Here is a 23,443-nt window from a genome sequence, read left to right as displayed (position 1 = left end):
CAGAGGAGCCCTCATGAGCCCTCATACAACATGGAGGAAAGACCCACTGGGAAGTGCAGAAGGGGGAGAGCTCCCCTGCTTTCTAGGAACCCAGGGGAAAAGGTCAAGAAGCTCAGGCCCTGCCACAGCCCTGGCTTCTCCCACACCCGACCCCTGCTGAGACAGTGTCTTCTCAGCCTGCCTCTGAGCCTCCTCTCACACCCACAGAGAACTGGTCTCCAAAAGGTGTGACCCCTGTGGTTTCCCAGTGCTGGAGGCAGCCGTGGAGAGAGAAATCCAGGCAAGGAAGGGAGGGGAGGGGCCGAACCCGGGCAGGACCCACAGGATTGGCTGATGCGTGCCTTCCCAGCCAGCCCCTCACCAGAAGGTTTTCAAAGAGACAGTGACCTCAGCCACGGCCCTGAGCTCTGCCTGTCCCAGCCATGCAGTGGGCACCTGCCAGGCGGAGCAAGCCCCAGGGGCCGTCCTAAAGCAGGGGCGCGGTGTGAGGAGGCCTCCAGGCCCAAGGGGGGCACAATGGACAAGTTCCGGATGATCTTCCAGTTCCTGCAGTCCAACCAGGAGTCCTTCATGAACGGCATCTGCGGCATCATGGCCCTGGCCAGCGCCCAGATGTACTCTGCCTTCGATTTCAGCTGCCCCTGCCTGCCGGGGTACAATGCGGCCTACAGCGCGGGCATCCTGCTGGCGCCCCCCCTCGTGCTCTTCCTGCTCGGCCTGGTGGTGAACAACAACGTGTCCATGCTGGCCGAGGAGTGGAAGCGGCCCCCAGGCCGCCGGACCAAGGACCCCGCCGTGCTGCGGTACATGCTCTGCTCCATGGCCCAGCGCGCCCTCATCGCGCCCATCGTCTGGGTGGCCGTCACGCTGCTGGATGGCAAATGCTTCCTCTGCGCCTTCTGCACTGCCGTGCCCGTGACGGTGCTGGGCAACGGCAGCCTGGCCCCTGGTCTCTCTGCGCCCGAGCTCGCCCGCCTGCTGGCCCGGGTGCCCTGCCCTGACGTCTATGATGGCGACTGGTTGCTGGCCCGCGACGTGGCCGTGCGTTACCTGCGCTGCATCTCCCAGGTGAGGGGGCGGCATGGCCTTGGCCTGGGTCTTCCCTCACGGCCCGGGGTCCCTCTGGCAAAGGTCCAATCCCCCACCTCTTGAAATAGGGCTTCCTCAGGGCACAGTCATGTTTACCCCATAGATGGGAGCTCCCCACACTGGGCTGGGGCTTCCCCTCAGTCGGAGGTCTTTGGGGCAGGGGCACATCCCAGCGGAGGCCAGGGCTTCTGAAGGCAGAGCTGTGTGTCTTCCCTGGATCCAGGCCACCTGGAAAAAGCGCTGTGGCTAGCTTCGTCCAGAGGCCTGTGTCCTGTCTTGAGGTCCCTAGAGTAGTCCTAATAGCTCGGCCAGCCCCACCTCCTCCATCCAGAGCTCCAGCTGGGAAGCCTGGTGTATTTGCATAGTTTTCTCCTTCCAGGCCAGAGCAGTGGTGAGGCAGGTGGGTGGCTGGGCCATTTGGGTACATTTCCCTAGCAAATGCCCCCAGCAGGTGCTTCCCTACTCTCAGAGAGTGGGATCTGAGGGTCCCAGTAACCCTGGAAGGGAGCGCTTGGGTGAGGGGGATGCTCTGTTGGGATATGCCCTAAAGGCAGGGTTGGAGGGCCCACTGACAGGGAAATCCAGGGGAGGACTCCACTGTCTTGTCTTCTGCCCCTCTGGACCCGCCCCCCTTCGAAGCCCCCAGGCCTTTCCTGCAGTCATAACAGCACAGGGAGGAAGGAGCCCCATGTCAGAAGGGCAGGGAGGATGCGGGGGCCCCGGCCTCCCGGACCAGAGCTAGAGGAACACTCTGCTCTGGCAAGTCCAGACAACCAGCTCCCTGGCTCTGGCCCTCCTGTGGGGCCCACATCCCCATCAGAGGCCCCACGTGAATGTGGCTCCGAGTGTCCCAGCTTTGCTTTCCTTCTAAACCACTTCCTCCCTGTGGGCACTTGAGCCATTTTCCCAGGCCTCAGGGCCTCGGACAGCTGTCCCTCTGCCTGACCTTTAAACCACTGCATCATGAACTGAAAGGGCCCCCGGAGGGCAGGCTGCCTGGCCTAGGGACATGTTTCGTCTGGCCTTCCGGGTGAATTCAAAATTCAACTCGGCAATGTTGGAAAACCAGACATTTTCACACAAAAATCAGACTTCCGGCTTTCCCAGAAACATGAGGAGATCCAGCCCCACGGGGGCCACGTTGCCTGTCCGACGGGCACAGTAGATGCCTACACCCCCAGACCCAACACGTGCTCTATAGCCTGGCAGCCCGCATGTGCTCGGCCACAAGCCCCCGGCCCCGTTTACAGGCGTTTACCCACCTCTCTCATCCTGACCCGGCCAGCGCTTCTCTGTGCAGCTGGGGGCTGACCCGGAAGCCCAGCTTAGGAGAGCCTCCTGCCCCAGGCCTGTCGCTGAATGATTGGCAGAACGGGTCTGGCACCCAAATGTCTAGCGCTCTTCAGCACAGTTGGAGCAAGTGTCTGGTTTGTCTCTGTGACCCTTGAGGCCTAGCTCAGAGCCCACACAGAGGAGGCTCATTTAAGGCCAGCTCCCAAAAGGTAGACAACACCAGGAGCCGGAGGAGAGGAGCAAAGCTCAGACGAGGGTCCCTCTGCCTCAGGAGGTCAAGGAAGAGGCATGGTTAGTGAGGGCCTGTTGACGTAATCGTAGTGGCTCATCGTTACTGAGCACCAACTGTGTACCAGGCACTGTGCTAGTCGTGATTACCTTTAGTCCTCATGACAACCTGACGAGATCCGTACTACCAACAGCCCCATTTTATAGGTGGGGAAACCGAGGCACAGAGAAGTCAGGTACCTTGCTCCTGGTCAACTAGTAAGGACTGGAGACAGGTTCCAAAGCCAGGCGGCCTCAGTCCGAGGTCTGCCCAGTTATCTCCTGCGTATTGAGTGCCAGGCCCACCCATGGGGCATTTTCTACAGAGGATCTCGTTTCCACGAGATGCCCATTGGACAGAAAAGGAAACGGAAGCCAAGAGGGGAAGTCATTTGCCTAGTCTGCACTCTCTCCCCTAAGGGCCCTGAGGGAGGGTGTTTTGTGGGGATGTAGACAGGCCTGGGAGGCCAGAGGGCGGGGCCGGCCACTCTCTCCCTTCTCCCCTGCAGGCCCTCGGCTGGTCCTTTGTGCTGCTGACCACGCTGCTGGCGTTCGTGGTGCGCTCTGTGCGGCCCTGCTTCACCCAGGCCGCCTTCCTCCAAAGCAAGTACTGGGCCCACTATATCAACATCGAGCGCAAGCTCTTCGATGAGACGTGCACGGAGCACGCCAAGGCCTTCGCCAAGGTCTGTATCCAGCAGTTTTTCGAGGCCATGAACCACGACCTGGAGCTGGGTCACGCCCACGGGGCAGCAGCCACGGCCCCTGATGGCTCAGCTGCCCCTGCGATCACAGATGGGGCCGAGGAGGAGAGGGAGAAGCTACGAGGCATCACGGATCAAGGCACCATGAACAGGCTGCTGGCCAGCTGGCACAAATGCAAGCCGCCCTTGCGGCTGGGCCAGGAGGAGCCCATGCTGGGCAACGGCTGGGCGGGGGGCGGGCCCCAGGCTCCACGCAAGGAGGTGGCCACCTACTTCAGCAGAGTGTGAGCTGAGATGGAAAAGTGAATGAAGCCTGCCGGTGCCACAGCGCGGACCTCTGCGACAGACCCACATGCACAGGCGCTCACCTGGGAGCTGGAAGGGGACATCAGTGCCCCAGCTGCAATACAGCAGTATTAGTCAGAGGGCTCAGAACTGGCTGGGGGGGTCTGGGTGGACAAGCTCCCACCTGCCCAGCCCCCTCCCCAGCCAGTTCATCTCTACTTCACTGTCTCCTCTTGGGTCCCATGGCCACCCTCGCTGTGAATTTTTATGATCTCTGTTCCCTTATGCTCAAGGCTCAGGGAGTGGGAGGGCGTCTGGCTGTCTCACAAAGCAGGAACCCTCTGCTTTGGGTCCATCTCCTGAATGAGGCTGTAGCTGGGCCGTGAGGACATGGCCCCCAGCCTCACTTGATGTAACACACCTGCGGTGGCAGGAGAGGAGACAACATGCCAGAAGTTAGGTCTACTCAGCAGAAGCCAGAGCGTGTGGTCACATGGAGGCCACTCAACACTTGTCAAGTGGACTATACATTTATTTAGTCCTGAGCACGAGAGTCTTCCTGTCTTAGCCTTGTGAAGCTGCTACAGCAGAACACCACAGACTGAGTCGCTTAGAAACAACAAAACTTAACTTCTCCCAGTTCTGGAGGCGGGAGGTCCAAGATCATGGTCCTGTGAAGGTCACATTCTAATGGAGGCCCTCTTCCTGGTTCCAAATCAGGGACTTCTCTCCATGTCCTCACACGTAGAAGGGGCAGGGGGCTCCCTGGAGCCTCTTTTCCAGGCACTGATCCCATTCATGAAGCTCTGCCCTCCTGATTAAGCACTTCCCAAAGGCCCCACCCCCTCACGCCATCCCCTTGGGGAGTTAAGATTCAGCACATGAATCTGGGGGGACACATTCAGACCACACCATCCTCCCTTGGAGGGCTCCTTGGAGACCACCTGAATGCCTCCTTCACATCCCAGTCTCAGGGAAATCAGACCTCCCCAGAGCTTGGGCATTTAGAAAAGAAAAGAAGCTGGTATCTTTCCATTTTCTCAAAACCCCTACCCTTGGGGAGGGGGCTCAAGAGTGCTAAGGTGCTTTGGTCTGAGGTAGGGATGAGGGTGGAGGGGTGGGGTTGGGGAGCTGCCTAGAGTGGAAAAAGCTCAGACTCAAGAACGAGAGAGAATTGGGTCAAAGGCTGGCTCTACCACTACCACTTAGAGTGTCCCTCGGCCAATTGCTTCCTTTTCTGTGCCTCAGTTTCCCTATCTATATAACGGGGATGAGGGCACCTACCTGATGGTGTTGTTGTAATCAGAAAACAGGCAAAGCGTGTGAAGTTTGTGGGACAAAACAGGCCCTAGGTACATGGTGGTTAATGTAATGTAGATTCCTGCAACATTGTTTTCATGATTTCCCTTCTTCCCATCTATTCTTCCCTCCATTCCCACTTCTGAGACCTGGTCTGCATTCCTTTCATTGTTTGGGAGAAGAATGAGCCTTGTAGGCCCAGGAGGCTGATGGAGAGGCTGGAGGGCTCCTCTGGGGGTGGGACTTCATCAAGACCCTGAATGAGGACAGGGTTCAAAGGCATAGAAACCAGGTCTCTGTTGGTGGGTGGGGAGGGGCTTCCAGTGCGAAAAGCCAGCCCAGGATATCAGGAGGTACAAATGTCAAAGAACAAAGGTTTGGGTCAAGCAGATTGGGGTTCAAGAACTAGCGCAGTAAGACCTCACCAAATCCCTCTAAACCTCAGTGTGTCTATCTGTAAAATAGAACTTTAAAAGGACCCACTTTTCACAAGCATGGTGAGAATAAAAAGGGTAACTTTGGAGGAAGAATCTGGAGTGGTGTTTGGCACATGGGAGGACCTGGATAATAAACACTGGTCTTTCCCTTCATCGCTGCCCGTGACAAGCACAGCATGGCACTGAGCAGTCCCACCATCCTAGAACCGCAAGCTCTTGCAGAACTGACGGGAGACTGGGGGTCTCCCTTAATCATAGGTGTCATCTAGCCTGTCCCTGGACCGGGTTCTCCCCTTTAGCGTTCTTGATCCATGACTTTTCAGCCTCAGCTTGCACACGCCCACGGATGGGGAGCTCATGACCACTTTCTGGGACAGGCTGGGCAGCTCTGATGGTAACAAACCTGCCTTGTTGTAATTTCCACCCACCACCCAGAGCTCTGCCCACAGGGCCTCAGAGAATCACTTGCCATCCCTCCTGAGATTGGAAGCAATACCTGGGAATCAGCTGAAGTATGGACGGAAGAGTCAGCAGTCAGGAGGAGGATGGGCAGGCACAGGAGGGCTCTGAGGGAGAAGAGCCAGAATAAGGTGCAGAGGCCCTGGTCCGTGCATCCTACTAGGGCTCCCCGTCACTCTGATGGCATGGCCCGCCCCCCCAACCCTGCTGGGGTCCAGCAGGAATCCGGCATGGAGAGTGCTCCTGACACTGACAGGGAGGGCAGGCCCAGGCAGGATGTCCCAGCAGGCCCCCCGGAACTGGTCCCACTGGTGTGCAGGCCGCCGGGGCTGCTGGCTCAGAGGGGAAGGCAAGGCCAGGCACAGGCTGGGCCACTGCCGCTGGCCGCTGAACAGGCAGCCCAACTTCCTCTCCTCTTGCACCGCCCTCCCTGCCCGCCCTCCCCTGCCTGGCGCCGGAGGGAGGCTGTTTTTCCACTCGGCGGCTTGCTGTTTCTTTGAAAACACCACCGGCCCCAGGCCCTGCTGGTCTCAAGCTTCCTGCTCTGATGCAGAAGAAAGCACAAGGGAGCCCGTGGACGGCAGCGCCGGCAGCACTTGGGGGGCCCGCCCTGCAGGCCTACGCCCCGCTAAGGCTGGAGCCACTGGTTGGCACCACAGCTGGCCCCAGGTAAGGAAGGGCCCCTCCCTGGGGCGTGCCAGGCAACAGGGGGAGCATGGCAGGACTGCTCAAGGCTGCCCAAAGGGATTGTCCTGGGGAGAAGGGCCTCTCACTGAGGCTCCTCTGGGCGGCCCTCTTCCAGGCTGTCTTGTCTTCTGCCCTGACTGCTGTTGTAGCAGGTCCCACCCAGGCCCAGATGTTTCAGGAGTCTCAGATGATGGCCTCATCCTTCCACTGCTCACCATCCTCTGTGTTCTGATATCTTATACCCCACTTTGGGCAGTTTATGAACCCAGGGCCCCATGAAAGCTCATGAGAAGCCCTGAAGTCAAGAGGCGAAAAGGAAGAGAGGAGCCTGCCTTTAACCCATTCAGTCCTGGCAACATTACAAACTCTTTCCCAGGGTGTAGGATGGAGTCCCTGCCCTGGGCTTGGGAGGAAGAGTCAGATCCCTCCTCCTCCTGGCTCCCCACGTGGTCACCGAGCTCTGCCCATCCCATCTGGCAACACTGGCAGAGACTGGCGTGGTGCGGTGGGGGGGGTACTGCTGGCGTAAAGAGGCACAGAAGGAAATGTGGCCGGTCTCCCCACCTCTGTTTGCTGCCCACCCTATCCCTCCATTCCCTGGCTGCTTCTGGCTGTGGAGTTTTGTTTTTCATCCCCCAGATGGGGAGAACATGGGCCACACCCTAGGCTGTGTCTCTGCTTGTGTGGGTGGGGCCTAGAAAGGGAGCCCACTTCCTGGCACACTGGAGCCCAGATCACGGCCGAACAAACTGGGGATGGGCTGGTGGGAATGGTCGAGCCTCGGCCTCCATTCTCTGTCACTGGCAGGCTGGGCAGCCCCCTGGGAGGCTGCTACATAGGGCAGGGGTAACGGGTGGGGAAGGGAATGTTCCCCAGGACTCCCATGGATGAGCACAGAGCAAGGGCCGGAGACTAAGAAAACAGAGGACTCACTTGGCTCGACCCACCCTTGTCTGCTTCCCAAACCTCCTTAGGTTAGGCTCAGAAGTCCTGCCCAGACACCTCCGTGCTGTCATGGCCTCAAGTGAGGCGTGTTCTCCTCTTTAGGCCTCAGATCTTGGCAGGAAGGAGAATCATCCCCACTGCCTCACCTCTGGGAGTCACCCTAAAGTCTTCACAGGGTGAAATGGAGGGTCTCACACGGAGGACAATGGTCAGGCATCATTTATTCCCTTTCTTTTCCCGCCAGCATCCCTACGGGGAGACCAAGGGCCAGGAGGATTTATCCTCTTTTCACAGATGAGGATACAGACCCAGAGAAAAGTCATGGGATGTATTGACAGCCAGAATCTCCTAAACCAGTCTGGACTCTGAGGTCTCTAAAATGGAAAGTTCTCATGAACTCTGGGACACTGTGCCTTGCTGGGCACTGACCAGAGACTCTCTCCTCCACACCACCCCATGCCACTGAGGCAAACCCATGCCCTTATCTCCCAGGACACCCACTGCTCCACCAGGACACCCACTGCAGCTGGGGTGCCCATGGGCTAGAGGCCTGGAGGAAACAGCCCCCAATAGTCCTAGGTCCCTCAGCATCCTAGCACTACCGGGACCCCACCTTCCCTGGCGCCACAGGGCCATCCTTAATCCCGACAGCAAGGGAAGCCTGTGGTTTTAACAAGAACCCAAGTGCCTGAGGCAGACGGACCTGAGCCTGAATCTCAGCTCTGCCGCTTTTATGTCCCGGGGAAGCCCCTCACCTCTATGCACACGGGACTGGGCAGCTCCCTGGGGGATCATGATGACGGGTAGTGAGGGATAGAAAGCACCTGACACCCAGCGGGAGCTCAGTGAGCAGCTGTCACCATGTCCCCAAGGTCCCAGGGTTCCCCAAGCCTCCTCCTTTCTCACTAGCTTGGCCATACAGGATCCCCTCGATTCCTTTCAGTTTTCCAAGGCAAACATTTATCAGCTTCCTTTATCCTATAGGAAGCACCAGGCTGGCCACTGGAGGAGATAAAATGGCAAGACCGTGCCCTGCCTTCAGATACCCACCAGCCTCCATTCCCTCCTAGTCCCATCAGGAACCATCAGGAAGCATTGATCCTGGTCTCCCCCAACCCCAGCCTTGCCGACGGTCCCCGCCACTGACGCAGCACCATGGCAGCCCTGATTGCAGAGAACTTCCGCTTCCTATCACTCTTCTTCAAGAGCAAGGACGTAATGATTTTTAATGGGCTGGTGGCACTGGGCACAGTGGGCAGTCAGGAGCTGTTCTCCGTGGTGGCTTTCCACTGCCCTTGCTCGCCCGCCCGCAACTACCTGTATGGGCTGACAGCCATCGGTGTGCCGGCCCTGGCGCTCTTCCTCATTGGGGTCATCCTCAACAACCACACCTGGAACCTAGTCGCCGAGTGCCAGTACCGGAGGACCAAGAACTGCTCGGCCGCCCCCAACTTCCTCCTCCTCAGCTCCATCCTGGGCCGTGCGGCTGTGGCCCCCGTCACCTGGTCTGTCATCTCCCTGCTTCGAGGTGAGGCCTATGTGTGTGCTCTCAGCGAGTTTGTGGACCCGTCCTCCCTCACAGCCGGGGAGAAGGGCTTCCCACCAGCCCATGCCGCCGAAATCCTGGCCAGGTTCCCTTGCGGGGAGGGCCCTGCCAACATGTCGGGCTTCCGGGAGGAGGTCACCCGCAGGCTCAAGTATGAGTCCCAGGTAAGGCTGTGCAAGGGGAAGCTCCTCTTCCTTCTTCCCTAGGCTATGGCAGATGGGGAGGTACTGGGGGCGGGGGGTCCAGTGTTGAAGCCAGAGCTAGTCCTCGGGGGCTAGGGTCTCCAGGAAAGCACTAGATCATCAGCATCAGTATCTGGGCTGGGTAGCCTGTGGCTTAGGACTTGGTGAGGCAAGTTTTAAACATTAAAGGAACGTTCTTCGGGCTCAGACTTCGGCTTGATCCCAGTCATCGCTACTTGTCCCAGATTGAGTACGAGCCCCTGTAAGTTTACGAAATATCTGCTGTCAGCTAGGAGTTGACAAGTTTCTATCCCCAGAAGGACCCCAGCCCAGCACTGAGGGAGCCCAGGTGTTGCTGACCTCAGGGAGTCCCCTGAGCCAGGAAGCGGCGGCTGCTGCCCTGATCCTAGCCTCAGCCATGGCTCACTTCTGAGGGAGCACGGGTCCGTCGGGGCAGAGGCCTGGGCAGAACACGCAGCTGGAAGTGCTCCTCAGAGCAGCAGGGCACGCGGGGGACAGGAAGGAGCCCAAGATTTTCTAAAAAACAAAACCCAAAACCAGAGCATGAGTTTGAAGGAGTGAGGACAGAGTGGAATCCCAGCCGGAAGGGCTGGCTTCCCTCAGAGAGGGAGAAGATGCTCTCAGAGGGTGTGGCCCACAGCGTCAGCCCAGCCCAAGCCCTCTGACCTGCTTGTCCGGCTTCTTCCTGGGGCGGGTGAGGGTCCAGGCAGCCCCTTGCCCCTCCTCAAACCTGCCCCTTCCCTGGCCAGCTCTTCGGGTGGCTGCTCATCGGCGTGGTGGCCATCCTGGTGTTCCTGACCAAGTGCCTCAAGCACTACTGCTCGCCGCTCAGCTACCGCCAGGAGGCCTACTGGGCGCAGTACCGCGCCAGCGAGGACCAGCTCTTCCAGCGCACGGCGGAGGTGCACTCCCGGGTGCTGGCCGCCAACAACGTGCGCCGCTTCTTCGGCTTCGTGGCGCTCAGCAAGGAGGACGAAGAGCTGGTGGCCAGGTTCCCGGTAGAAGGCACACAGCCTCGGCCGCAGTGGAACGCCATCACCGGCGTCTATCTGTACCGCGAGAACCTGGGCCTCCCGCTCTACAGCCGCCTGCACAAGTGGGCCCAGGGTCTGACGGGCAACGGGGCAGCGCCCGAGACTGTGGAGATGGCCCCGCTCGCCTCCTAGGGATCCGGCCCCCACCCTCTCTGCAGGGGACGGTACTTGGTCTCAAACTGAACTCCATGCCTGCTCCCACCAGCATCAGAAGGGGATTTTTTATTCACTTGGGAGGGAAACGGGCCGGGAGCCAGGAGCACAAAGTAGCCCGGGGTGTGAAGAGTGAGGAGACAGCGGGGTCCACTCCAACAGGAAGGCCCCAGCTCTGAAGAAATCCCCTCTCCCACCAACAAACAGCAACCACTCAGTCAACAGCTTGGGAGAAAAGACCCTTCTGTAGAACTGGTCCTTCCGTAACTATGATGCGGACGTCCTTTTACTGGCGGGACCCCAAGCCTCGGCAGCCATGGCCAGCGGAGCCAGGGGACAGGGAAGCTCACCAGCAGACGCCTCGTACGGGATACCGTGTGGTTAACGTACACGTGATTGCACGTGGGTACCTGGCTCGGGGGCGCTCAGCCGGGAGATGCCCTCCAACATCCACCTCTGGCTTTATTTTATATACTTAAATTTTTGATAAAGTTTTTCTTAGCATAAAGCACTAGCTTGGTGTCTGCATGATTGGATGGGCCATGCCACAGTAGGCTGGTAGCCATGGAGACAGGCCCATCTCCTCTGTGGGAGGGGTGGGGGACAGAGACACCCTGGGTGAGATTAAAATGGATGGGAGGGAGGATGGGGTGGAGGGAGAAAGCCAAGTGTTGGGAAGGCCCTACGGCTGATGATGTCTTGACAATTAGACCCAGTTATCTGATTTGATTTGAGGAGGTGAAACCTGGCCTTTCTCAGAGGGAAAATTGGCTTCAATTTCATGAGTCAGAAGATTGCACACTCAGTACGGCAGACTGACTCCTACAGCCCGTGCTAACGCCAAAAAACCAGGACAGCCTCAGCTGGGCCTTTCCCCCCACCCACACACACCCACCCTTGTCTGGTCACCTCCACCACCTCTAAAACCTTTGATGCTCTCCCTGTCCTGCTTCCTGGCATTCGACCCAGTCACTTCCCACGGAAAAGCTCTCCCGCTCTCAGGGCACATGAAGCTCTCTGCCAAAGAAAACATTTAACCCCCTTAAGACCAAGCTAAACAGGAACTGGCTTCAACAACTACAGGGTCTGAGCTGGTGTGCAAGAATTCTGAAACATACAGGATTATTACGATGAAAGGAGACGGAGTCCATCTTTCTAGGAAGTTTACAATGGTCACAGGCAGGTATGGGTGTAGGGGACCCATCCTGTCCCCATTCCCTCCAGTCTCAAGGAAAACCATCAAACCAATCAATGCCCTCCACCCAGCAACCTCTTCCCAGAGGAGCCACAAGGAGAAACCGGCAGTTCTTCCCAGCTCACACAGCATGGCAGTCTACACCCTAACCAAGCCTCCTACCCACAGGCCCTGTGGCAGCACATGTACATTCTCATTCCATCCACAGAACAACTCTTCAAGGTAGGACTTTTTGTCCCCATTTCACAAATGAGACACCCTCCTTGGAGACCTTAGATAATCAGGGCCTGGTAAGCCTGGGAGGAAACACCACCAGGTAATTTAAGCTAATACTTATGGCTTTCCTCTCAGATGGCCCGGTTCCCCAATAGTCCTCCCCAAAGGGGTCTGCCTTTGTTCTCCTGTCCCAGCCTCACGTACTCCATAAAAGGGCACAAGAACTGGCTGAGCTCAGGTTGAGGGAACGCCCAGAGACTCCGAGACCTAGGGGAGAAGGCCTGCTCCCTGGGTTCTGCTGACTCTCTTTGGCGGACCAAGAGGCTGCCAGGACCAAAGTGGGATCCTGACCACAAGATCGTCAGGAGTCAGCCCCTCCGTTCCTCCTCCTCAGGAAACCCCCAAGAGGGAGAGAGTCTTCGCTCTTTTAGGAGTGCAAGAGCCTGCTGTTTATAGCAACCTCAGAAAAAGGGAAAATGGGCACCTGGGTAGCTCAGTCAGTTAAGCGTCTGACCCCTGATTTCAGCTCATGATCTCGGGGCTGTGAGATCGAGCCCCATGTTGGGCTCCATGCTCAGCGGTGAGTTTGCTTGAGATTCTCTCTCTCCCTCTGCCCCTTCCCCCTCATATGTGCTTTCTCTCTCTTGTTCTAAAAATGGGGGGGGGGGGATGAAATAAAGCAGTACTAAAATAAAACATGCAAAAAGGAATTATAGGAAAGCTCAAATTCTTTTTCATCCTGACAGGATTACCATAAAGTTGCTGCAGAAAAAGCAACATTTAAATAAGAGTCCTCAGGCAACACAGTTTTCCGGCGGCCCAGGGGCCCGAGATTCAGCTGGGCTGGCTCAATGCTGATGTGGTCATCCAAGGCCAGCTTGGCCACTAGTCCTCCAACACGGCGCTCTTAGCTTCCACATATTCCAGGGCCTTCGCCTTTACTGCCTGCACATCCTTCTCAGTGCCATGTTGTTTCTCATAGTCCAGGTAGCGCTTGAAGAAGAATTTCATTCGCTTGGGGGCCAGGCTGAGATGAATGACCCGTTCAAAGATGTCCCTGTGAAAAGCAAGGCAGCATTTGCCTCCTGCCCCGGCCACTGGACCGCTGACTAGTTTTCGTCTACTTGCCCTGCAGCTCTGCAGCCAGGCCCCCCGTTCCCCAGCACCCTCACTCCTACCTTTACATTTACTACCATCTTAACTCCTACGGTGTCCATGGGGAGAGAGACTGCCACCCTCACTTTCCAGATCAGACAGACACTCACGGGTGTTAAAAGGACTCACTGGCCTGAAGTCACACAGTGAGTCAGGACAAAGCTGCCAGGATGGGGATATACACAAGGTAGGGATCTGTGACAAGAGCTCTGCTTCAAACTCACTGATGGGCTTCGCCAAGGCACTAGTTCTTTTGGGACCTCAGTCCACCTGTCTCTAACCCTCTCTGCCCCTTTGGGGATGCAGGTGACAATAGTAAGCCTGCGACCATTCTCTACCACCAGAGCCAGGCTCTATGAATTATGTGGGAAACCCAAGTCTTCTGACCCCCACACCAGGGCCAGCCTACTGCCCACCCAAGACTCCAGCACAGACCAGAGGCTGGCTCTTGAGGCAGCAAAACAAGTCGAAAAATGAGTACCACAGGGCCGGGTATGTCATGTCAAAGCTGTTCTTCCAGTCAGTGAGAGAACTGGGAATACTAGAAGATTCCAGGGGGTAAAACTCATCCACTTGGCCCACATCCTGAACCTTTCAAAGTTAATTCAGCCCTGGCCTGTCTTTGCCTCTCACCGGACTTCCTTCTGGCTGCCATGCTTAATGGTCATGTCGATGTAAACCGACCAGACGTCAGTGCGCTTCGGGTAGGTGCTCAGTGTGTTCTCAAAAATGGCTTTGGCCCGTTCTGCATCCCCCAGCTGGAACTCCAGCTGGGCAAACTTGGCAATCACATCCACATCTGCAGGGAGAGACAGCTCAGACACACAAAGCAAAGAGACCCCTCCCCACAGCATAACGTGCTGCACGGACAGTCTGACTCCTGACTCCCTATTCATAGGTTCCAAGATCTAGGTGATGACAAGTGAACACTGGGAAAGTTTGGGGCCAAATACACAAATGGGCACTGATGTAGGACTCCCACTGCAGACACCCCACTCTCTGGGCTCAGAAAGGAGATGGGGCAGCGGCAACAAAATCAGCACTAATTATTTTTTGTTCCTCCATCTCTAAAAGTTTAGCATTTGAAATGCAACACATGTGATGTTCATGAGCATATAATCAACAGTGAGATCCATGCCCTCCACCAGGCTTTCCTAATACCACACCACCCTCAGATGAGAAAACCTCCAATCCCTACGCCCAGATATCACAGAGCATAATGTGACCAGGAATGGGGCTGGAGGCTAGGGATGAGCACTCACGCTCTTTAATGGGCAGACACTCGAGAGCTCGCTGCATCACACGGTGACTGGCCCCAGCCTGGCCCCTCCGCAGAAGAAAGGCGCCATATTTGATCCAGACAGCTTTCTCCTGCCTGAACCGCTTCAGCATCCGGTTGTAGAGTTCACCAGCTTCCTGTGATATGAAGTGTGATATGACAGAGGGGGCAACAACTGAGACAGGGAGAATAACAAATGACAGACAGTACGCTCACGAGGCTAGACGTGGCCTCAGACTCTGGTCACTAAGTAGGCGCAACTCTAGATCCTGAGGAAAGCAGGCAGGTTCCCAGAGATGGGGAGAGCACAGAAACGGCCTGACAGGGTAGGGAGTCTGCCTACTAATCCTGTGCTGTATGGAGGTCGTAAGAGTAGAAGAACATGAGAGTGCCAAGGGAGAAGAGGAGAGACAGAAAAGGGACATGTGGCTGAGCTGCTGCCTTGTGGCTATATGCCCACGAGATACACGACAGGGGTCCACTGTCCCCTCTACTTCCCTAATCCTCGCCCTGCCTTCCTAAAGCAGACGTGGGAGGAAAGGACTCCTCGCACTTGGAAGATGAACAAGTTGGGGCCCAGAGGTCACAGAGAAAGCCTGTGTGGAAGACTCCCTGGACTCCCCAGGAATTGGTTTCCGAGTTGCCGAGGACGGCCTGACAGTGGGCCACCTGGCCCAGACTCCTACCTGGAATTTCTCTGACTTGGCGTAGATGTCAGCCAGATGGAGAAAGACCTTGAGAGGCTCGTTGTACTGCACAGCCCGCTCGAAGACCTTGGTCAGTGACTCCTGAGAGCCGTACATGTTTTCTAGATTGAGCAGCGCCACCCACACGTTCAGCTTCTCCTGCTCCTCTCTGGAGAGAGAGTCCGCACATGAGCTCCATCACCTCGGCCCAAGGAAGCCTGCACACCACCTAGGGATGCTGCCTGGAACTACTTCTTCCTTCACAGGCTCCATCCACATCCTCAACTCCCGCCCTCAAGTGAGCCCATGGCCCCCGCTGCAGCTCTCATGGAAGCAGGCATGCCCGGCCCTGACTGCTGGGCTTCCCTGGTGTCTGCCTCCACTCCAAAAAAGAAAGCCCACGAAATTTTAACCTGGTTCAAGGTTTGGCCAGAAAGGAACAGAATCTCTGGTCTGGTTTTGTCTCCAAATTAAGAGAACGAAGCAAAGGCTTGCCAACCCTCCTCTCAGCTGGTGGAAACCCTGTGCCTGGCACGTGGCTACCGAGTGTCTGCACCCACCTGTGCGCAGTCATTGTCCCTGTTCTACTTCTGTTCCAAGTTGGGCACCTTATCTAAGCACAGGGATTCCTGTAAGTGTCACCCTTCACTACCTCAGTGAAGAAGACCATAAAATATAAACAAGCAGATCTGTTTCGCTAGGAGCCGAAGCCTGAAAACCCACGGGTGCTGATGGCAGCGAGCCAATCTGCTGTCGGCCTCCTGAGGAGGAAACGGTCTGCAGGCGACAAGGCCTGCAGCGCGGGGAGACACCTCCCTGTCAAGAGCCACCCCCTACCCAAGCAGAGGGCCAAGCCAAGACCTGAAGGAAATGGTCTTGAGAGCCCTCTTGGCCACGGCCCGGGCCTTCTCGATTTCCGTGGCCTGCAGGTGGAAGGCCATGTACTGCAGCCACAGGATGGAGCTGTTGGGGGAGCTAAGCAGGAGGCGGTCAAAATCATCCGCTGACTCTGGCTGTCGCCCAGGATCCATGAGAGCCTCCTCAATGCGGGACAGTTCTTTCTCTGCCTTCTGCTTCTCCAGCAGCCTTTCCTTCTTGCTCTTCTTCTGCTACGGAAGGCACAAAAACTCGTGAGTAACCTGCTCCCCAGGCCACTAAGGCGGTCTGTGCTGGAAGCCAGAGCTGACAGGGTGGTCCGTGAGCCCCAGGATTGCTCACAGGCCTGAGACTGCCCTGCTCTGTCAAAAGGACACTCAGGCCTGGACAGAGCAAAGGAGACTGGCACCCAGGGGTCCCTGCTAAAGGACAAAGCCCTGCAAAATACGCCACCATGGCCTGCTGCGGCTCGTTGTCCTCCTCGCTGTCTGAGCTGTCTCCTCGAGGTGGTAATGCCGGGGTCAGAGAGTCTAGTCCCACGTCCCAAACGAAACCAGAGGACAGCTGGAGCCGGGGCGCTTCTGCTGGCCTGGTCGGCTTCCCCTGAAGGATCACAGAGGTGTGTGAGGAAAGCACTCAGCTCGGGCTCTCCCCTGTTCTGCTGAGGACCCAGGGCCCCCACTACACCCAGGGACCTTCCTCTCCTCCCAGGGCCAGGCTATGCCAGGCCCACTCTGCTGGAGAAACTACATAGCAGTGATGTAAAAGATTTCCTTATAATTAAGTTAATCTAGGAAACAAGCTTATAAAACATACGTATGTAAAGACAAATTTTAAAAAATCTCATACGTATGTGTATTCCTACGTACGTTCTTGTATGAAGTACCATATGCGTATAACATGATAGCAGAGCTGGGACAGGCGTCCCAAGGGTGTAGGGATATGAGTACCTAACGTCTGGGCAGCCCTTCCACAGTCAGGCCTCTGTCCAAATGGTACCGTCCTCATCTTTCAGAGGGAGATACAGGCTCAAAGAGGCTAAGCCTTTATTTGCCTATCCCACTGATTTAATTCCACTCTACTCAACAAACACTGATGAGAATTTATTTTATGCAGCCCACTCCTTGGGTAAAGTAGGGTCTCGAACTCAGGTTGCTAATGACCAAGTGAAGACCTAGCAGCCCCGCCTTAGGCCACGGGAGAGAAGAGGACGAGCCGAAGACTGCCCAGCTCTCAGGCCAAGGACCTCCCTCCCCAGCACAGCCGGTCCTCTCCCCCTCAGCGCTGTCCCTCACCTTGGGCAGCACACTCATCTCCTCCACCTCCTCTTCTCCCTCCCGATAGTACACTTCAACACCGCTGTCATCCTCCTCTGACGGAGCAACTTTCTTCTGCTTCTTGTTCACTCTTTCCTGAGGTCAACGGGGCAGGGGCAGGGTGGGGGAGAGATGGCGAGCCGCCCTCCTGCCCCGGAGAACCCGCAGGCAGCCCAGGGCCATGCCCTCCCCCTGCCCTTCCTGGCACCCCCCAGGGCCCGACTCCGAACTCACACGGCTCTCAGTCCAAGAGAAGGCTACTTGGCTGGCCGGCTGGCTGTGAAGCACAGTCCCTTCCCCGTGAGGGGGCCGCCCTCCCTGAGGGACTCACCTGCTCGCTTGCAGACTCCCGGCGCCGCCGCCTGCCCCGCTTCTCTGCCTGCGGTTTCTGGGCCTCACTCTTCTCCTGGCCGGACGGTTGTGCCTCCTCTGGCCCCTCCTGGTTCCTCTTCCTTTTCCTTTTCGGATTCTTCTTCTTCTCTTCTTCTCCTTTGTGCTCTTTCTCTGCTGCCTCCCTTTCCCTCTCCTCTTGTTTTAGAAGTGGCAGTCCTAGGGAGGCAGGAAACACGTCCGGCTTCCCCGTGTCATCAGGGAGGAACGACAGCTCTACCAGGTTCTTCTCACGGTTTAGGCTACAACAGGGAGGGAGGGAGGACAATGACGACAACAAACACACCAGGTAGCCCAGGCCTTCCTCTCTTGAGCAGCCCAGTTTTCTGGGCCCGGCACCCCCTGCCTTGGAATCCGTTCAGTATTCTTCAGAACGACCTCCACATTTTATCAGGCTGAACAGTGAAATACAGGGGGCAGCTGCGATGTTCCCTTACTCTGTCCCCAACAACAATTGCCTATGCACAGAAAATTCTCCGCATCAGCTTTCAGAAGCCAAGACTAGGGCTGAGGTAGAAGGCTCCAAACAATGGGGCTGTGTTCACGTGAACACTGTACCCCCCCCCCCCCCCAAGGCACTGTGTCTAGTTTACCTCTGAATCTCCTCCCAGGGCTCCCAGGGAAACAAGGGGTTGCAGGGCAGGGTGCGGCAGGGGAGACACCTACCTCAGGACCTTGGCTGTGAGCAGCTTCCCTTCCGGGAGGTGTTTGTTGTAAAGGGCTTTGTCAGATGGACTGTACTGGGAGACATACGGATATCGGGCCAAACCCACAACAGAGGGGCCAAGGCTGACAGGAGAGAGACAAGGGTCCTGTGATCATAAATACAGCAAGAGTCCCAGCCTAGCCTAGTGCCTCCACTTTCCCAGGGACCCAAGTTGTGACAAGGATTTAGGACAGACAGAAGTTCCCAGCACTCAAAAGGATACAGAGAGCTTTGTAAAACAGCAACAGTTACGAGGTATAATGAAGGGACTGAAGGGAGTCTCCCACCCCACACCAGAACACCAGAACGCATGAGTCTCAACGGCTGGAGAAGATGAAAATGACGAAGCTGTGGCAGAAAAGGCTCTGCTCCCTACTGGCTGTGAATGCTACGTAATTTCACAGAACATTTACCAATCACGATCAAATACTAAACCAAAGAAAATCCAAATATATTTAAAATTGAAATTGAATATGCCATGCTCTTTGTCCGAAACACCAATAAAAATAATTCAAAACTTTTTTTAAAGTCTAAAAACATCTCAGAATTTTAATAAACTGATGGGAACTCAGCCTCCCTTTTCCTTTCTAATTTCTTCAGAGAAAGCGACCAAGGAACGCCACAGACAAGCACCAGAACAGGGCCAGGGGTGGGGGGATGGCGCTCACATCAGGCCCACCAAGCGCCACCTCACTCACCGGAAGAGCACGCCATGCGGCTGGACAGACTTCACGTAGCCCCTCAGGAGCTGCCCTTCCTGAATGTCCTGGATGGAGTTGATCTCAGGATCAGTTATTTTGCTCTTCGTCTTCGGGTTTGTCCTAAAGGAATAAAAGGCTTATGTACACGTCCTCCAACCCTCCCCTCCCCACTCTCACCCCCTACTCATTTGCGATAAAGTCTACATATAAGAATGCGACTCTGGACCCGTCCAAAAGCTTATACCTTCAGAGCCCAGCCATACTCTCTTCTGAATTCCTGTCAGGACTTGGCCTCAAAAACATCCATTTCTAACCACAGAACAGGCTGACTTCAGGCCAATCATTCCATGACACAAGCCATGAACTATGGAACCCAGGGGTTGGACCATCTCCCCTCACCGGGGTCACTGGATGGCCACCTTGAACAACTCATTCAGATGTCTGAACCTTGCCCTGGGCAACAAGAGTCTGCGCTAACAGGTTCTTCTAGCAATGTGAATGCCTGCAGCTTTTCTGGATAAACAGGGCCAGGTAGAAAGTGCACGAGCAGAGAAGAAAGGGGGGAAGCCCCAAGTTCTGTGTCAGGTCTATGCAGCCTAGCCTCTCTTCCATGCCCTTCTCTTCCCGACCACAGACACTCACCTGGACGATCGCAGTGACAGAGTCAATACATGGCCTGTAGTAGCCAGGACGTAACACCTGGAATGAGAGCCGGAAAACGAGATGCTGACTTTTCAGCATCCCAGGAGACAGCAGAACGCTGGAGCTTCCTCTCCACAAGGCTGACCAACAGGCCAGAGTGAGGGGACAGGACACCTGGGCTCTGTTCTTCATTCTGTTGAGAATGTGCTGAGGGACTCTGGACAAGTCACCTCTCTGGGCCTCAGTTTACTAGCCTCTCACTACCTAGTCTTCTTACCCAAGAAAGGTGCTGGGAGAAGAAAACGAAGGAGGCATGGATCCCTTGGGAAGACACACAGAACCACATGGGTACTCAGAGGAGGTGACACCAGCCTGATGTTGGATCCCAGTGGTGTGCAGTCTTAGCCACTAACCACTGGGAACTATAACCAGGGGATGACCTAGGTCCTACAGCAGGTTCGTGACAGCAGATCAGAGGAAACAGATCATTGAGGCCTGAGCAGGGGAGGCTTCCAAGGAGGGAAAGCAAGGTTTACTCTTTGGTTAGGTTTCCAAACTTTTTTCTCCAAAAACAGCACTTGGCAATGCAAAGTCACAATTTCAAAGTATTGAATCATAGCAGTGAAAAGAAATTCAGCAACAGTCCAAATTTTTCCCATGACAATAGTCCCAAATTTTTCCTGCCTCCTAGCCCCTAAAGCAGGAAGGACCTTAGGGATCATCTACCTTTAGGCAATTAGTTTATTATCCACATTAGACAGATAGCATAATTGAATACAACTCACAGATTTGGCTACAATAAAATATATATTTAAAGTAAATATTTTGGGGCACCTGGGTGGCTCAGTCGGTTAAGTATCTGCCTTCACTCAGGTCATGATCCCAAGGTCCTAGGATTGAGCCCTGCATTGGGCTCCCTGCTCAGAAGGGAGCCTGTTTCTCCCTCTCACCGCCACTTCCCCTGCTTGTGAGCACATATACTCTCTCTTACTCTGTCAAATAAATAAAATCTTTAAAAAATAAAATGAAAATTTTGCTAAAAGCCACAACCACATTTTTAAAAAGATTTTTATCTATTTATTTGAGACAGAGATGAAAGCGAGCGAGAGAAAGCGAGCGAGCATGGCGCGGTAGGGGCGGCATCACAGGGAGAAGCAGACTCCCTGCCAAGCAGGGAGCCTGATGTGGGATTCAATCCCGGGACCCAAGGATCATGACCCAACCCAAAGGCACCCCACAACCACATTTTTAAGCCTCAAAGAGACAAAGCAAAGACAATCATGGATTTCTCAGATGTGTTCCTTTTCTTCACCCAGGCCCTGGATATCTCTGTGCTGTTCAGCTCTGATAAGTGGTGGTGGGTTTATTAGGCAGGTGCTGGCGGCTGGGATACTTGAAGTGGGAAAGAACATTACAACTTTCCTCCCTCTCTCCTCAAGGCTTCTCACTCTACTGCCAGCCAACCTGGATTCTCTGAAGTCTGTACAGTATCATGCTAAAGCTTGCCTCTTCAATGCTAATTTATTCACCCTGGAAAATAACTTTAAAACTCTGAACTGGGGGCACCTGGGTGGCTCAGTCTGTTGAGCATCGGACTCTTGGTTTTGGCTCAGGTTGTGAAGTCAGGCTCCATACTCAGCGGGGAGACTGCTTCTCTCCCTCTCTCTGCTCCTCCCCTCACTCGTGCTAAGATAAATAATCTTAAAAAATCAAAACAAAAACAAAACTCCAAACCAGGCTCATTTTAGTGCACATAATATAGTTCATAAAATACCCCAACTGCAAAAGGTCTCTTTTTGCAGAAATCATGTACAGATCAATTTTTTTAATTAAAAAGATGAATGGTCCAGTAGAAAAATGAGCAAACCAAAGAACAAGACAAGCAAAGCACAGAAAAAATGTAAACTGCCAATAAAGAGGGAAAATGACCAGTAAGAGAAATGCAATTTAAAATGAGAGATCAATTTTTGCCTATTTAATAGCTTAGATTAAAAATTAAGAACATCCACTGTTGGCAAGGGTGTAAGAAACAGTTATATTTATGGCAGGAACATAAATCAGAAGTCTTTTTGGAGAGCACTTTGGCAAAATGTGTAATGCCGTTTGGCCCATCAATTTTAGTTCTGGCAATATATTTCACTATACATTTTCACTTGTGTCCAAACACATGCACAAAGATATTCACTTCATTATTATTGTCCATCAAAAGAGGTTTTAGATAACGATAAAAAAAAATAATGGAACAAAAATGTTAAAAATAAGGTAAAAGAACAAGGTAGAGGGGTGCCTGGGTGACTCAGTTGTTAAGCATCTGCTTTCGACTCAGGTCATGATCCCAGGATTCTGGGATCCAGCCCCACACTGGGCTCCCTGCTTAATGGGGAGTCTGCTTCTCCCTCTCTCACTCCCCCTGCTTGTGCTCCCTCTCTCACTGTGTCTCTGTCAAGTAAATAAATAAAATCTTAAAAGAAACAAAACAAAACAATAAATTTAGATATACTAGCACAGGAAAAGAAAAAGTCCATGAGAAAAAAAGCAAGCTGCAGAATATATCAAATGGAATTCCATTATTACATTAAAAAAAGTATACCTCCATGTGTGTAAAAGTCTTGAAAGATAGAAACCAAGGTATATAATGATGAAAAGTGGTAGAGAAAGTGAGCAGCAACAGAACTTTTCCTTTTTTATTACAATTTTCTTCTGGTACAAAATCAGCTATCACATCCATATTTTTTTGTTTTTTGTTTTTTTAAAGATTTTATTTATTATTTGACAGACAGAGATCACAAGTAGGCAGACAGCAGGCAGAGAGAGAGGAGGAAGCAGAGAGCCCAATGCGGGGTTCGATCCCAGGACCCTGGGATCATGACCTGAGCTGAAGGCAGAGGTTTTAACCCACTGAGCCACCCAAGCACTCCACATTCATATTTTTTTAAAAAAAGAAATCTACAATCCCACATAGAGCTGAAGAGCAAAAAACTGAACAAACTAGGCCTACCTGACAACCTTCTGGGGGACGAAGTCTTCCAGGGGTGTCTCTGAATAGGAGTCACTCAAGTGAAATACACTGACCCTTCCAATCTTCCCAAAGGGGAAGGAGACAGTCAGCCCCTCCTTGGGAGTCACCTTCACCACTCGGCCCATGGCCACTTCCCCCTTCTCAAGCTTGTGAGGACCTGGTAGGTAGGAGAACGGTAGGAGAATAAACCTGACTCAGGGAAGGGCAAATGAAGAAAGAAGCTGGAACACTGGCCAAGCACAGGCTGGGGAAGTCAGAGGCTGCTCAGACTTGGGGATATCTAGGCAGAGTGGACCAAAACGATCATAAACACCCACATTACCATGCCATGTAGTGGGGAAATCTCAGGGCCTTGTAGTGGACAACCCCTTCTGAGAGACTTGAGAAAACCAACCAAGTCAGAAAATGTGACTCAGACAGTAGCAAACTGACACAGGCCAGAGAACAAAGTCCCCGAAGAAAGTGTTCCCAGAAGACACAGGCCCCAGTAAGCTTTCTGAGGACTCCAATACCAGAGGCATCCTTGAACCTGGGCACTATCTGATGACCCTTTCCCAGTCCTTTCTACCCTCTCCCTTCTCTGACCAGGCAGCATTTTTCACCACACCTATAAGTGAGAGACACAAGAAAGCCTTGGAAGAATCTGGGCCAACCACAGTAGCCTTCAGAGCCTGGCCAATCCGGAACTTCTTATCTGGATGTTTTAGAACCTGGATGGACAAGAAAATTCCTTTAATGTTTGGAGAAAAGGTCTGTCATTTACCCAAAACTAGCATTTAAGTCTCTATACCAAGTATGTCCCAAACCAATCCCTGGATAAGTACATACATGGTTTCTTGTACCCAATGCACACACCAGACA

At 54.3% G+C, this 23,443-nt stretch overlaps 3 protein-coding genes across 5 annotated transcripts in view; 2 read left to right on the top strand and 1 right to left on the bottom strand.

The window, feature by feature from the left end:
* Positions 1–516: 516 nt before the first annotated feature.
* On the top strand, positions 517–3,951 carry CALHM1 (calcium homeostasis modulator 1). The gene is made up of 2 exons (XM_059395924.1): positions 517–1,068; positions 3,159–3,951. Exons 1-2 carry the CDS (start codon positions 517–519, stop codon positions 3,639–3,641), a joined length of 1,035 nt encoding a protein of 344 aa, XP_059251907.1. The 3' UTR covers positions 3,642–3,951.
* A 2,187-nt stretch (positions 3,952–6,138) lies between these two features.
* CALHM2 (calcium homeostasis modulator family member 2) lies at positions 6,139–12,438 on the top strand. Of its 2 annotated transcripts, none has more exons than XM_059398488.1 (3): positions 6,139–6,502; positions 8,536–9,175; positions 9,964–12,438. In XM_059398488.1, the coding sequence occupies exons 2-3, from the start codon at positions 8,621–8,623 to the stop codon at positions 10,378–10,380; spliced, it is 972 nt and encodes a 323-aa protein (XP_059254471.1). In that variant the 5' UTR covers positions 6,139–6,502; positions 8,536–8,620; the 3' UTR covers positions 10,381–12,438. The 2 variants fall into 2 exon arrangements, with proteins under 2 accessions (XP_059254471.1, XP_059254470.1); XM_059398487.1 differs by having other exon boundaries at positions 6,140–6,502; positions 8,450–9,175.
* An 84-nt stretch (positions 12,439–12,522) lies between these two features.
* PDCD11 (programmed cell death 11) overlaps positions 12,523–23,443 on the bottom strand; it is a 42,091-nt gene continuing 31,170 nt past the window's right edge. The window contains exons 24-36 of one of the 2 annotated variants that reach the window (XM_059398481.1): positions 23,190–23,292; positions 22,562–22,739; positions 19,564–19,620; positions 18,919–19,041; positions 18,181–18,303; positions 17,456–17,756; positions 17,104–17,220; positions 16,262–16,411; positions 15,794–16,041; positions 14,933–15,101; positions 14,230–14,383; positions 13,601–13,766; positions 12,523–12,869 (exon numbers count right to left, since the gene is read on the bottom strand). In XM_059398481.1, coding sequence (XP_059254464.1) covers positions 12,698–12,869; positions 13,601–13,766; positions 14,230–14,383; positions 14,933–15,101; positions 15,794–16,041; positions 16,262–16,411; positions 17,104–17,220; positions 17,456–17,756; positions 18,181–18,303; positions 18,919–19,041; positions 19,564–19,620; positions 22,562–22,739; positions 23,190–23,292 — 2,061 coding nt within the window. In that variant the 3' untranslated portion in view covers positions 12,523–12,697. The remainder of the gene's footprint in view (positions 12,870–13,600; positions 13,767–14,229; positions 14,384–14,932; positions 15,102–15,793; positions 16,042–16,261; positions 16,412–17,103; positions 17,221–17,455; positions 17,757–18,180; positions 18,304–18,918; positions 19,042–19,563; positions 19,621–22,561; positions 22,740–23,189; positions 23,293–23,443) is intronic. The other variant, XM_059398483.1, reaches the window with a different exon arrangement.

This window comes from Mustela nigripes, chromosome 4, assembly GCF_022355385.1.
Source record: "Mustela nigripes isolate SB6536 chromosome 4, MUSNIG.SB6536, whole genome shotgun sequence".
Lineage (NCBI taxonomy): Eukaryota > Metazoa > Chordata > Mammalia > Carnivora > Mustelidae > Mustela > Mustela nigripes.
This window is presented reverse-complemented; position numbering and strand designations above follow the sequence as displayed.

Bases quoted from the DNA above. Each gene is read 5' to 3' on its own strand.
- CALHM1 (XM_059395924.1), top strand. From the start codon at position 517: ATGGACAAGTTCCGGATGATCTTCCAGTTCCTGCAGTCCAACCAGGAG. The intron at 1,069-3,158 runs GTGAGGGGGCGG...TCTCCCCTGCAG, and splicing joins ACCTGCGCTGCATCTCCCAG to GCCCTCGGCTGGTCCTTTGT.
- CALHM2 (XM_059398488.1), top strand. From the start codon at position 8,621: ATGGCAGCCCTGATTGCAGAGAACTTCCGCTTCCTATCACTCTTCTTC. The intron at 9,176-9,963 runs GTAAGGCTGTGC...TTCCCTGGCCAG, and splicing joins GGCTCAAGTATGAGTCCCAG to CTCTTCGGGTGGCTGCTCAT.